Source organism: Sesamum indicum, linkage group LG12 (assembly GCF_026168435.1).
Source record: "Sesamum indicum cultivar Baizhima isolate 11 linkage group LG12, ASM2616843v1, whole genome shotgun sequence".
Classification (NCBI taxonomy): Eukaryota; Viridiplantae; Streptophyta; class Magnoliopsida; order Lamiales; family Pedaliaceae; genus Sesamum; species Sesamum indicum.
The window spans coordinates 14,921,732-14,935,009 of NC_142668.1; the positions used below are offsets into that span (position 1 = coordinate 14,921,732).

The following is a 13,278-nucleotide window of genomic DNA, read 5'->3' on the forward strand; positions in this document are numbered from 1 at the left end:
CGGAAAAATTCAACTATTCTGCTTCCTTTATATATGTATATGTGAATGGTGACCACTTTATAGGTAGAAAAGTAGAGGTGGTGGAACATTACCACGTACGGTTTCGATGGTATCCGGGAATTCAGCATTAATGGGTAACAATCGTTTTGTTCTTACATGCACGTACGCACCCCTGCTGCCCACCTTAATTGGGCTGGTCGGATCCCGACGGTTCCACGCCGGGTAAGAATGCCATTGTGATTGTGCCGCCGGTGATGCCCATAATTATTGTCAGTCTCCGTGAACTCATCCTACAGATATTTTAATATGGAAGTGGGAATGAAATTGGCATATATATTTTATCATCTGCCGAAATATCAAGAAAAATAAATTTACATTATTCAAGAAAATAAGACCTATACTGCTACCTATATAACAAATTTGCATATCAATTTTTATATATTATTTTACAATATATTTTCAATCATAAAAAAATAATAGTTTACTATCATTAATTTTTAATGAATTATTTATAAAAGAAAAAAAAAAGATGAATTTGCAAAACTTAACAAATAACTTATTATCAAAGAAGTACAAAAATAACAAAGTATTATTATCAATTAGCGTGCGAACCGGTTTACGCACAGAGATAATTTTTAGAAGTATATAGATATATACATATTTTCATGCATGCCATTGTCAAAATAATAATTTTTGTAACAATTAATAACGTATGACTTGACTTTTAACTTCCAAATTTTGAGCATGTAATAAAAAAAATCCAAAATTTTGAAAATTTAGAATTTAGTCAAAATTAAGAAAACTATTGACATTGCCATTATTAATGCTTGTTAACTGCCAATTAGAGTATTTTTACAATTTCAAAAATAAAATTCTAATAATAGATCGTTTGGTCAAAATTAAAGAATTAGGATCAAAGGACCTCTTTCAAATATAATATACAATCGATTAATATATTCTTTTCGATGTAAATGTTGGGCATGGGAGGAATTTGAGTTAAAAATCGTGCTATATATCTTAGATCAAAGAAAAGAGATAATGTCGATTCAATGGGAGAGGTTTTTTTTTTTTTTTTTTTTTCTACCATAAAAAGAAAAGAAGTAATTAATATCAATTCAACTAATTAGCTATTGTGGGAAGATTTGATTTTAAATACTTATTTAAAGCGTTGTATACACCAGTGTCTCATATTTTAAAATACTTCAAACTTTCAAAATTCAAGATCTTAATTTCATGATGGGAAAATTCTAATTAAAGAATTTTTGAGAAAAGGATATCAAAATGGAAAAATATCCCCACGCCCCCCCCAACAATAACGCCAATCTCCGCGCCGTTGCTTTCTGTCTGCCCCCGACATATGAATCACAACTCATTGTAGCCCAACAATATTAATTGGCACAAGCATTTTATCCCTAGGCAAAAAGCTCAATTAATTAGGAAGAACATATCAAGAAAATCACATGTAAAAAAGGAAATTATGACACCAAATTGACAAAACAATATTTCATGTCTCTTCACTTACCAAGTTTTTTCCATCCCTCAATCTTGAAGATCTCCAGATATTTAATTTTCAAGGCACATTTGAACTTTGGAAAATCATGTCCCAATATATCTCGTAATCAAAAGGGATCCTGTCCACACTCGTGCGCACTTGCTCATTGCTGTGTATATAAACCCCTCATAAATAGCTACAAATAATATCTATCCACCAAGAGAAAAAAGACATCCTCATAATCAGACAGGCCCTTCAGTATGACATCGACCAACTCCCATATCTGCTTCACATTACTCTGCATTTCCCTTATTTTCTTCACAAGAATCCACGCTGCAGCTTCAGAGACTGGCTTGAAGAAACTCGAGGATAGGGCGGCGGCGGCGGCGACGTCGAGGAGAATATTACAAGGGTCAGTGCCGCCCAACTGTGACGGGCAGTGCGGTGGCTGTACGCCGTGCAATAGGGTTCTTGTGAAAGTGCCGCCGGGGGATAACTACGTGTGGAAGTGTGTATGCAATGGAAAGATATAACATAGTTGAACTGATCCTAGTGTTAGATGGCTAGACAATAAAGTTTCATGTTATTATAAAGTTATTTTGTCATATATATATATATATATTATATCAAGAATATAATTCATTGGTATATGTTTTCCTTTTAGTAATTCGACCCCATTTCTAATTTTCGTTGGAATTATTTGAGAGATCGTGACTAATCTGACCAAATCCGATGTTTTCACCTCCTCAAACAAAAAACAAAAAACACAGACAGATTTTTCAGTATCGATGAGATAAAAATCCATATTTACAATCTTAAAAAAATACGAGTGATATATGCATCTTCTCAAGAATCAAACGAATGTGGACATTAAATATTATATTAATGTAGTTAATCTCCACAATTATTCCATCCTTATAATTACATTCCATTTAATTTATCATTCATATAAACAGAACAAGTTTCCACTGTATGATAACAATACAAGAAAAATCAAATTAATTTTTGTCATGAATTATCTGTACTTTAGTTGTCACAATATATAAGGTGCATAATTTTAATAGGATATGATAATTATTTTGTAAAAGTTGTAATAAGTGACCAAAAAATTATATATGGAATTGACATTGAAAATAATATTATTGACACTTTTGTAGCGAAAAAAATTTATGTGGAAAGATTGAAATGTATAACCACTTAATATATGTTTTAATAACTACCATTCAATATATTGCCACAAATATTATTTTTGAGTTTAATTCAATTTAACTTCATTTATGCAAATGAGTATAATGAGGTAAATTGCATCATTTTGAAAAACACGAGAAAGTAAATTGTTATATTTTTTAAAATACATAAAGGTAAAATTGCTATTTTTGTTTCATATAAAAATAATTTATTAATTTACAATATAACAAAAGATTGCTTGCAGTTTTCCTATTATTTTCTATTGCAGTATAACGTGATCTGGATATGATTATGATATGAGATATATACAATAATTTTCGTATTTCTTAATTAATTCTCTGAATCCTTTTAATTTTTTTGCGGGTTCAGTTACCAATGTTTGCAACATTGACATAATTGTGGCCAAATTTTCTGGATCTTCAAATCTTGAATGACGGTCCATTTCCTTCTTTCAGTATTCCTATGATTCACTCAGTTTTTCTGTCTATATATAATCCTCATTCGACTACTTTCTTAAAGCAACAGGCAACTATTGTCCAAAAATGAAGATTTTTGTCTGCATTTCACTGCTCTGCCTTCTTGTTATTTTCACCACAAATATCAGCGCAGTGAACGTTCCAAATTCTGAATCCAAGAATGCCCAGAACGAGGTGGCGACATCGGACTACGGGGTTGTAATCGAGCTACCACCACCACCGCAGCCACCACCCAAGTGCACCGGAAAGTGCAGAGGCTGCCAGCCATGCGTTCCTATACAAAGGAGAGGGCCGAAGTTTAAAGGCACCGAATATTATCGATATATTTGGTATTGCAAATGTCGTTCCGGCCTCTATGTTACCTAATGGTGTTATTAGGAATTATTTAAATATTTTGTTTCAACGAGAGACTCATGATATCTCTAAATAAAACACGCACTGTCTTGTTATGATAAGTTCTTCCACATTGTTGATTTGTTCAGACATGACGAACAATTATATTTTGAGGTTTTTATCCAAACTGGCTGGTTGGTCTAACCCCAACTAGATATTTATACAAATAAATCTTATAGTTTATTTTATGTGTCTGAATTATATTGCATAGTGCGTGTTGTATGAGATTCAGAATGATGAGAAGGGTTTTTGTACATGGAAATTATAGTTGGGGCAGGCTTGAAAATTTGACTCAAACTCCAGTGCTCGTTTACCAAAAGCTTACAGACGTGGATGGGTCTGTCTGATTAGGCTGAGCTCAACTATTATTTTAAAAGAAAGAATAGGTGGGAGATAAGATTAGGCTACCAACCCAAACAGTTTACCCTTCCATTTCCCAACTTCCAACTTTTCTCTCATCTTACGCCTGTTTCATCAAAACCTTAAAGAAATTTGAAGTTGACAAAACCCTTTACCTTGGACTAACAAGTGGCATTGACTAATATACCCTAGCTCGGTGTGTCTTTCACGGGCCAAGAATTCCCAACTTCATTAAATTTGAAGTATGATGGATATTGATGAAATAACGTACACAGGTAGGACAGGCAAACATCAAGTAAGGATTTGGTGAGGGTCAGGTTTGTAATTTCTAGAAGACGAAAAGGGCATGTGAACCATGCAAGTCCCTTATTTAAAACCCGAAGGTGGAATGGTAGCTCCAACCTCATTGTCCCTTCATTCTCTTCTTGCGTTGATACAAAGTTAGGGGATTTGCTTACCAACACAAAGACGATGAGCTCTTTTCTGAGACGCATCGATTTCGTGAAGATGGTTTTCATGGTATTCATCGTCTTGGTTTTCCTGGGAAGTCCAGCTATCGCCACGGGAAAATTAGACTTGTTGGCTGAATTATACGGCAGGGAAGACATGGTTAAGTGGGCTGGTTACGGAGACGAGAAGCTCTCCACCGTTCTGATCGATGGCAAACTTCTCTGCCATGGCTCTGGTGGAAAAGATGAGGCACATCCCGTCTCAGGTTCTCATTATTTTTCTTAACTCCACCTGCCTTTTTACGCTCTTGTTCATCAGATTTTCTTTCTAAACCACCCAACACACTCATGCACCATCCAGATTTGAACTCAAGACATCCTCCAGATCTTGAGTCCAAGTTGCTGGCGGGCTATCCCCTAGGAGACGTTCATCGGCTTAACATAAGATAGTGCATGATCGATAACATAATGAAGTAGATTTTTATATGTGATTATTGGGATCATATATAGTCAATATATATGCAGGTGTAGCTAGCTAGGAAAGCTTCTCTAAATTATGTCGAAAGATGATTTTGACTTCATGAACAATTTAGTTCCAGCAGTTACACTTATAAATTGCACCAGCAATTAATTAATTAATGTATATAAAACTGATTATATATTTTGTAAATTATTTTCTCCACAATCAATTCAAATAGTCATAATCATCGATCGATCTATACATATTAGTCTAGGCTAAATGGGCTTAATTATAAATTGATAAACTTGGATTTGATTTAATTTGCTGCAACATTTAACCATGTAAAATTCATTCTCTCAGTTACCAGTTTAACCTGCAATCAATCATAGCCTTAAAGTTTCCAATAACATTGCAGGAGCAACGGTGGGCGTCTTCTGTGGTGCACGGGGGAAGGCGAAGCAAGCATGGAGCAAAGGGAGCACAGACAGTTACGGGGAGTTCGTAATTGATGTTCCTTCACATCTCCATGCAATCCCAAACTTAGAAAAGATATGTCATGTTAAAGTAGTTCATCTACCAAGAAGCAGTCCCTGCCGACAACCTTGTATAGGAAAGCACAAATGGATGATGAAACTGACCTCTGTAGGTGACGGCACCCGCACTTACACTACCAACAACATAAGATTGATGATGCCTCCTCAGAAGCACACATGAGAATGTGATGAGGGCATAGTGAAATTATGCGTACAGCATATAATGAATTGAAAGACTTGCAGCTTGTGTATGGATGGCGCTTCAGTCACAGTTTGAGTTGCAGGTTTGATGCATTTGGCTTTGCTTTGTTTCAAGCATGTATAACTGAAAAGAGTGAAATGTTTGGGGAGTGGTGTAAGATGGTGTATATATATAGCTCCTTCTTGTTTGAGATATACATACATCAATTCATATTCCAAATTAATGTGATTCTTGATCCTTTGTTTGCGCACAATGAATGTTTGTAATAGACATCTCATACTGTCTAAATGGGCCTGCAGTTTTCCGGTATTGTGATGGGCGGGTTGACTTCGATATTCAATTCTGACAAAGCCCAATTAAACCCAAACCTTTATATATATATGTATATATATATTTAACATAATTATAAACATTCTTTTCATTTAATAGTCATCGGATAATTAGCTTAATTTATTAATTTTTGGTAAATTTTTATCGATTTATTTTATAGTAAATTGATCAAAATATCGTTAAAATTTTTAATAAACTAAGTGGACAATTTCTTTTTTTAAAATTTTTCATCCATCTTTTTCGTTTTTTTTCAAGATTTTTGAAAGTAGAAAAAAAAAACACAAGTGCAAAATTGATATTTCTAGGCCTCCATTCAAAAATTATATAATTTTATCAAACATCAAGAGGGATTGATAATTCCTAAATAACAAAGGGTATTCGTAATTATGTGAATTCGTTGTAATTTAACCAAAAAATTATAATATGCCTGCAATTCACTCGTAATGATATTTTGACCGCAACAATAAGGTCTAACCTAATAATTGAAGACTGAAATCCCATAAACAAACATGTGGTTATTGATTTTGAATATTATAACATATTTGGGTATTTGTCACATTTAATTTATTATAATTTATTAATTTCTTTTTTATATTTTAATTGTTTTTTAAATTATATTGATTGAAAATATTAATATAATGATTTAATTATTGTTTCTTTGTAGCAAACCAATACTTTGATTGCTAGCCACCGAGTCCTCTGTATAGTATCTGACTACAAAAAATCCTGCTTATTCAGGACAACAATTTGATAATTTGAGACAAGACTACACATTTAAGCTAAGACAATCAAATCCAATCTCCGTCCAAATGTTTTTTTCGATAACAAATTGCATGCATACATCAAATAAAATTCACCGTCAGCAATCGTAATTAAATAGAAAAATACATTTAATCAATATAAGATAGTCTTTTCCTTTGATGAAATGATTACCCCATTCATCACAATACAACCTTTTACCATCTCTCATCATACCATTCATTGTTGCAGTACAATGTTGTAATGATATGTATCATTGGAGGGCAAGAAGCCCTACAAACACGCTAACAGTAATGTGGCGTCTCATCGTCAATTCAAAATTTTTATCTAAATTAGATTTGGTATAATCAAATCAATCACATAATAAATAATGATATATTTATTATGTGATTGGTCAAATTTTTTTTAACTAACATCAATTACATGACAAATATATTACACTGATAATAATTTAAATTTGACCAAACCCATTTCGATTTAAAATTTCTCCAACAATATATAGGCATTAGCGTGAAAAGCAATTAACACTATTCTCATCATCAAAATTCAAATGGAGGGCCGGACCCAAACCCCAGTTGCAACAAATTTTGCTCTTTTGGCCCCCCATCCCACCCTACCCCACCCACCCCACCCCACCCCACCAATATACATTGCTCTAAATTCTCTTCTTCCTTTTGCCCCTTAATTTTATTACTAATTTCCTTCGACTTTTTCATATGATGACAAAGACATTTAACCACCCTTTCAACGTCAAGATTCTGTTGGTGACAATCATCATTTGTTTTCTTTCTTCTTAGTAATAATTTAGGGCCCTCGATTTCATACACTCCGTAATTATATGGTACGAAAACATTATAATTGTACTTCAATTCGACTTAATCGAGACAATAACATAATTGTCTCGTTTATTGTAATTTATGGTATTTTATACTTAGTGCCCATAAGTTCTACTACCTATGAGCGTGTACTTGTATCATTACAAGTTTACCTTGCAGGGAATTTTGATTTGATGAGTTGGAATTCATTATGTAATAAAAATTAGGATGCGGCGAATCTTATTATATTGTATTTAACGAAAGCATATCATGTTACATTGATTGAGTACTATTCAACTTTTTGTATTAAATTAAAAGTGTTTAGACTCAAAAAATTAAATCTGTATTAGGCTCGTGATCTTACCATTAATGTACAATTATTCGAAATATAACAAAATTCTATAACGATATATTAATATATTTTTAACGACAGTTATGAAATAAATCTTTATTGGGTGTTTGTATAATTTGATAATTTTACAAATCATTGAGATTTAATAGTAAGAATTACCTGAAAGCACATGAATGACAATGGGGCAGACTTGGCCTAACTCGAGATTTTCGTGGTAAAAAACTCCCGACTCATATCCCGCTCCTGTCACACAACCTCTACTAAATCAAATTTAATCAATTATTCATAAAAAAAAAAGAAAAAGTATTTGCAAATAAAAATAACATTTTGGGAAGGAAGGTTTGGGAGTAGCATCAATACCAAACAAAAACCTTGGCAATGGGGTCATGGATACTTTTTCCCAAACCTAAAGCCCATGGCCTGCTTAATTTTCACATCCCCCATCTTGCCCACAACTTTGGTCCACCAAATGTCAATTTTGCCCCCATAATTCTCAAATACTAGCTTTGAAGCTTTGACAGAAGGAAAAAATAATACATATATACCTTCTCCTTTCTCTCTGAAATGCATCATATTTTTCTCTCTGTTGCTGTTTTGAACGCAAGGACAAAAGAGAGAGAAGAATTTTTCTTCTTCTATTCCGTTTTCTTATGTCTTTTCCTCTCATTGTAGGATGAGAAGTGATCGATTGTTTGTCATCCTTTTGTTTTGTCGTGGGTTTCTTTTTTCTTTTACTTCATCTTAATTTGTTGATTGAAGGATGAAGGAGATGGAAGGAAATAGATTTTTGATCTGAGATTTTGATTGCGCAAGATGAATATGATGTGTGGGCTAAAGAGCATTGGTTTGACGGGTCCTTTGTCTCAGGCATTTTAGACCTTCAAAGAAGTTGATATGCCCAACAATAGCAATCAGAAATAAGTAACAGAATTTTTAATGAATTTGGGTTTTGAAAGAAAAATGTCAAAGTAAATAAAAGTTTCAAATAATTAGAATTGGCCTATTTGTGGGCAAATAAGTAAAACCACACCATAAATTTTGTGAGTGGTCTATCATTATTCAATATAAAGTAAATAGTTTAACAAGTCCCAATTAATATGAGAAGCAATCCCAATCCCATCCACCACTCATTTATCCTATACTACCAAATAAACAAGGCCTTAATATATATATTTTTAAAAATAAGAATAATTTATATAAATACGTGTAAATATACTTAGTTTCACAAAAAGAAATGGAAAAAAACCCATGTTGGGCCCGTTTTTCCCTACCACCCACACCGCATTATTATTCACCACGCCCATTACATAGTTCCAAAGTCGTAGGATTACAAAAATCACAAACCCCTCCCCCCCCCCCCCCCCAAGCAGGGCCTTAGCTTAGGCCTCCGCTTTTCTTTTCTAGTAATCAACAATTCAACAATCAAAAAAACTAGTAACTATCAAGATTTCATCAGATGCTCAGCTCAATCAAACCAAAGGATTCCATCAATCTTCCTCCCTGCACTCTTCCTTTTTCTTGCTTCCCCCTTTCGAGCATGCTACACATACTATATTAAAGAGGAATCTATAAATACGGATTCTTGCAGGATTCTATTCTTCTGTTGTGTTTGGCGACGACGGGAATAAAAATGGGTAATGCAAATGGAAGAGAAGAGGGTGGTGGCAGCGACAGCGCATCTGGGGTGGATGAGACTGCTGCGCCGCAGGTTAGCATGGCCGATCAAGATGTTGTGCAGGGTGGTGGTGAGTATATGGGTCAGTCCCCCCCTCCAAGTCCTAGGGCTTCCCAATCTCCTTTGATGTTCAGACCTCAGGTCAGTTGCTGTTGATTTCTTTTTATTTTTCTATTTTTTTCAAGGATTCTTGAAAATGCCCTCCTTTTTGTTTCTTGTGATTTTTGTGTGATAAAAGATTTCTTCTTTATTTGATTGTGGTGTGTAAAGATGGGATCTTTTGTTTCGATTGAGTGAAACTTTTGGTTATTGAGTGGTAGTTTAGGCTGTTCTATCGTTTCGGCTATTGTGTAATATATGCATGGCTGACTGTAGCACACAACAATAATTAATCTGGATCTGAAGACTTTGATGGTTGAGTTATTCCAGGATAATAAATTCTTTAGCTTCTATTCAGCATGCTGTAATTATGCAAACCTTTTTCTGTAGATTTTTGTATAATTCTGTCTGGCACTGGATGCCAATTCTGTGGGAAATAGTTGGTCTTTGAGAGGATTTTAATCTTAAAGATCTCTAGGTTATGATAGTATTTAGATAACAAAACTCGTGATTCAAGATGGTTGATTTTTCGTGATTGCCTCATTAAATTTTAACTGACTTTTATTTTTACTGGAATTCCACAAACATAGATTTGGTGATGCAAAGTTGAAAGTTTTGGCAACCAGTGGTTGCGGACAAGTTTATCGTAGGACGGTTTTGTAGAGTCACAGCTTTTATCCGCGTCTCTTATTTAGCCTGGAGCTTTCTTGCGTAAGCAAATTTCTGCTCTCATTCCTGTGGTCATTGTGGATTGGTGATCTCAACCAAGAAAATTATGCACAGAGTGACATCATTAGTTTGCAGTATATTTTACCTGTGAAACATGGAAGACTTTTTGTTATCTGCCTGACATCTGCTGTAGAGATCTATGCAGTAGATAGAGTGAAATTCCATCCCTTGTTTTCTTCTCAGATGCCAGTTGTTCCTTTACAAAGACCTGATGAGTTGCACATCCCCAGCCCTTCATGGATGCAGACTAGCTCGGGTTATGAAGACATGTATGATGAGCAAGGAGTTCCAACTATGATCACATGGAGCTATGGTGGCAAGGAAGTTGCTGTCGAGGGGTCATGGGATGATTGGAAATCAAGGTTATTGTTTATTGGTTTAATTTAACAAATGAGTTATCTATTAAGCTTTAAAAGACTATGAGCACATTTTAGATCATAACTTCTACAGGAAGCCCTTGCAGAAATCAGGGAAAGACTTCACCATCATGAAAGTACTTCCTTCAGGAGTTTATCAATACAGGTTTCTTGTAGATGGACAAAGGAGGTACTCCCCTGATCAGCCATGGGAGCAAGATGATTCAGGAAATGCTTACAACATCTTAGACTTACAGGTAGATTTGTTTTCTCATTCAAATTTTGCCATGATTGTCTCGTTTTCCTTTTTGTAAAGGATTTCTCTTGTTGAATTAATTCCCATTTTATCATCTATCTGTTCTTGAAAATGGAAAAATGTGCTAACTAGAAGTTACACTTGATGACATAAATCCTAAATTGGAAAGAGCAACAAAAATGTAATACCTTTGAATCCTGTGCTATCTAGCTGATTTCTTTTTTCCATTTATACTGAGTTCTAATATATCGTGCGGGGTAAGATGTTCTGTGCTCTTGGATGACTTTTTCCCCGAATGTGCTGGCTCATAAAACCACTTAGTCACTTTCCAAATGAATTTGGCAGGCCAGCCATGTAAATAGTGAACTGATTTAAAGCTGGAGATGTGGCTGATTAGCTGCTTCTATTTGGCATAAAAATTTTCACTTTCTTTTGCCTAAAGTTGCATCTATCTATTAATTAAGTGATTGCAAGTAGACCTCTTAGGATAATAGCTGTGCAGAACCTCGGGTTCTACTCTATCTCTAAGTTTTACAATTGCGTATGAATTGTACGGTATGGTCGTAAAAATGATTTCCAGTTTATTGCAAGTGACTTCAGCCCACAAATTCTGTGTCTATGTGTGCTCTACAGTGCTGCTCCAGATTTTGGCAATTTTGAGAACTAGTTCTAAGACGGTGAAAACATAGCTCGCACACCAAGTAACGGTTAATAATGATGGGCTTTACTCATTTACTTGTCAAAGGGTGAAACCAAAAATATAGGCTTCCATTAACCTTTTTGTTTGTTTACGACAATGTACCACACTTCACTCTTGTTTCCATATGAGGAACACTTGATTCATCAGATAATTATGTGGATAGTGAGCTAATTATTTGGAAAAAGGATGTCTCACCTCCGTCAGCCTCAGGGAAAACTTTCTTGCGCTTGAATCTTTCTGCCCTTTATTCAGCTTCATTCAGAGGTGTAAAAATGTTTCTAGTGATACAACTGAAAGTTCCCGGAGGCTTTTGGAGAATGAGGCATGGTTTGAGTAGAAGTGGATATATCCTTATTCTGACTAGTTTTCCATGGATATCATCATACAAGATGACTAATGTGAGCTGTCAACCGTACGTTGGCCAAAGCTTCTTTTTCTGCCCCCTGTTTCATTTTCCAGCTCAGTACTGGTGCCTAGTTCAGGAGTCATTCTGGTGGTTTTGTCATGATTTATGTCTAGGAAATAATTGAACTCACATGGATGTTACTGCTTTATTCGATCTCTGTCCTTGCACATGAGAGAAAAAGCAAATCATTCTTGTAGTTAGCGCAAGTAGGTGGTGAAACCCCTTTTAATTTTATCATCAATGTAGCTTTCTCTAGCGCTTGCAAGGGGTTATATTCTTTTGTGTGGCAGTCCATATAGTTGTTCCACAACTTACAATCTTCAATCAACTGCTTAATGAATACAGTCAAATGAGAACTAAACATGTTACAGAATCTTGAATTTTGATGTTTATGATTTCACTTTAAAACAAAACAAAATCCATGTCCTCCACATGTAGAGATCTTTTTATTCTGCTTTTACTCTACTTTTGGTGAGCTCAAACTGTTAAGTCTAGTTTCTTGAAGCATGAACTAATGATGCTTGACTGGAGTTCCCAGATCTTCTGTTAAATTGTTAACTTGTCATTACAGTCTGTGTTGTTTGAGGACACACCTTGGCTTTCATCTTGTCTGAAGAAAACATCCTGCAATGTCTCATCTGTCTTGATATATTTGCTCGTCAGCAATACTTACTTCCTAATTTGTGCTGCAGGATTATGTTCCAGAAGATATAGATAGCATTTCTGGATTTGAGCCACCTCAATCACCCGATTCGAGCTACAACAATTTGCAACTTGGTCAAGAAGACTTTGCAAAGGAACCGCCAATGGTTCCTCCACATCTGAATTTGACTTTGCTTAATGCTCCATCGCCTCAGATGGAGATTCCACCTCCTTACTCAAGGCCGCAGCATGTGGTGCTAAATCATCTCTACATGCACAGAGACAGGAGCCGCCCATCTGTTGTGGCACTTGGTTCCACCAATCGGTTCCTTTCCAAATATGTGACGGTGGTGCTCTACAAGTCCATACAGAGGTAAAAATTTGCACATGGACAGTATTCTTAATTTCTCATATGTAAGTGATATGATCAAGAGCAGATGTCAGGTGAATTGCTCTTGTTGAATTCAGAAAAGAAGCCATACAAGGAATATTTAAAAATCTGTTTTGACGTGCAATTATTTGGGCTGTTGTTCCTTGGTTGCTTTCTTCATATCAAGTCCTCTTTGCTTGATAACAATGTCTTGTTGCCTTTTAGTCTTTCCCTGT

The 13,278-nt window shown here is 35.0% G+C and overlaps 2 protein-coding genes across 2 annotated transcripts; both read left to right on the forward strand.

Moving 5' to 3' along the window:
- The first annotated feature begins 4,296 nt into the window (after nucleotides 1–4,296).
- On the forward strand, nucleotides 4,297–5,776 carry LOC105175232 (uncharacterized). Its single transcript, XM_011097609.3, has 2 exons — nucleotides 4,297–4,624; nucleotides 5,234–5,776. The coding sequence occupies exons 1-2, from the start codon at nucleotides 4,381–4,383 to the stop codon at nucleotides 5,530–5,532; spliced, it is 543 nt and encodes a 180-aa protein (XP_011095911.1). The 5' UTR covers nucleotides 4,297–4,380; the 3' UTR covers nucleotides 5,533–5,776.
- A 3,396-nt stretch (nucleotides 5,777–9,172) lies between these two features.
- On the forward strand, nucleotides 9,173–13,249 carry LOC105175233 (SNF1-related protein kinase regulatory subunit beta-2). Its single transcript, XM_011097610.3, has 4 exons — nucleotides 9,173–9,625; nucleotides 10,496–10,674; nucleotides 10,763–10,925; nucleotides 12,723–13,249. The coding sequence occupies exons 1-4, from the start codon at nucleotides 9,440–9,442 to the stop codon at nucleotides 13,047–13,049; spliced, it is 855 nt and encodes a 284-aa protein (XP_011095912.1). The 5' UTR covers nucleotides 9,173–9,439; the 3' UTR covers nucleotides 13,050–13,249.
- Nucleotides 13,250–13,278: the final 29 nt, after the last annotated feature.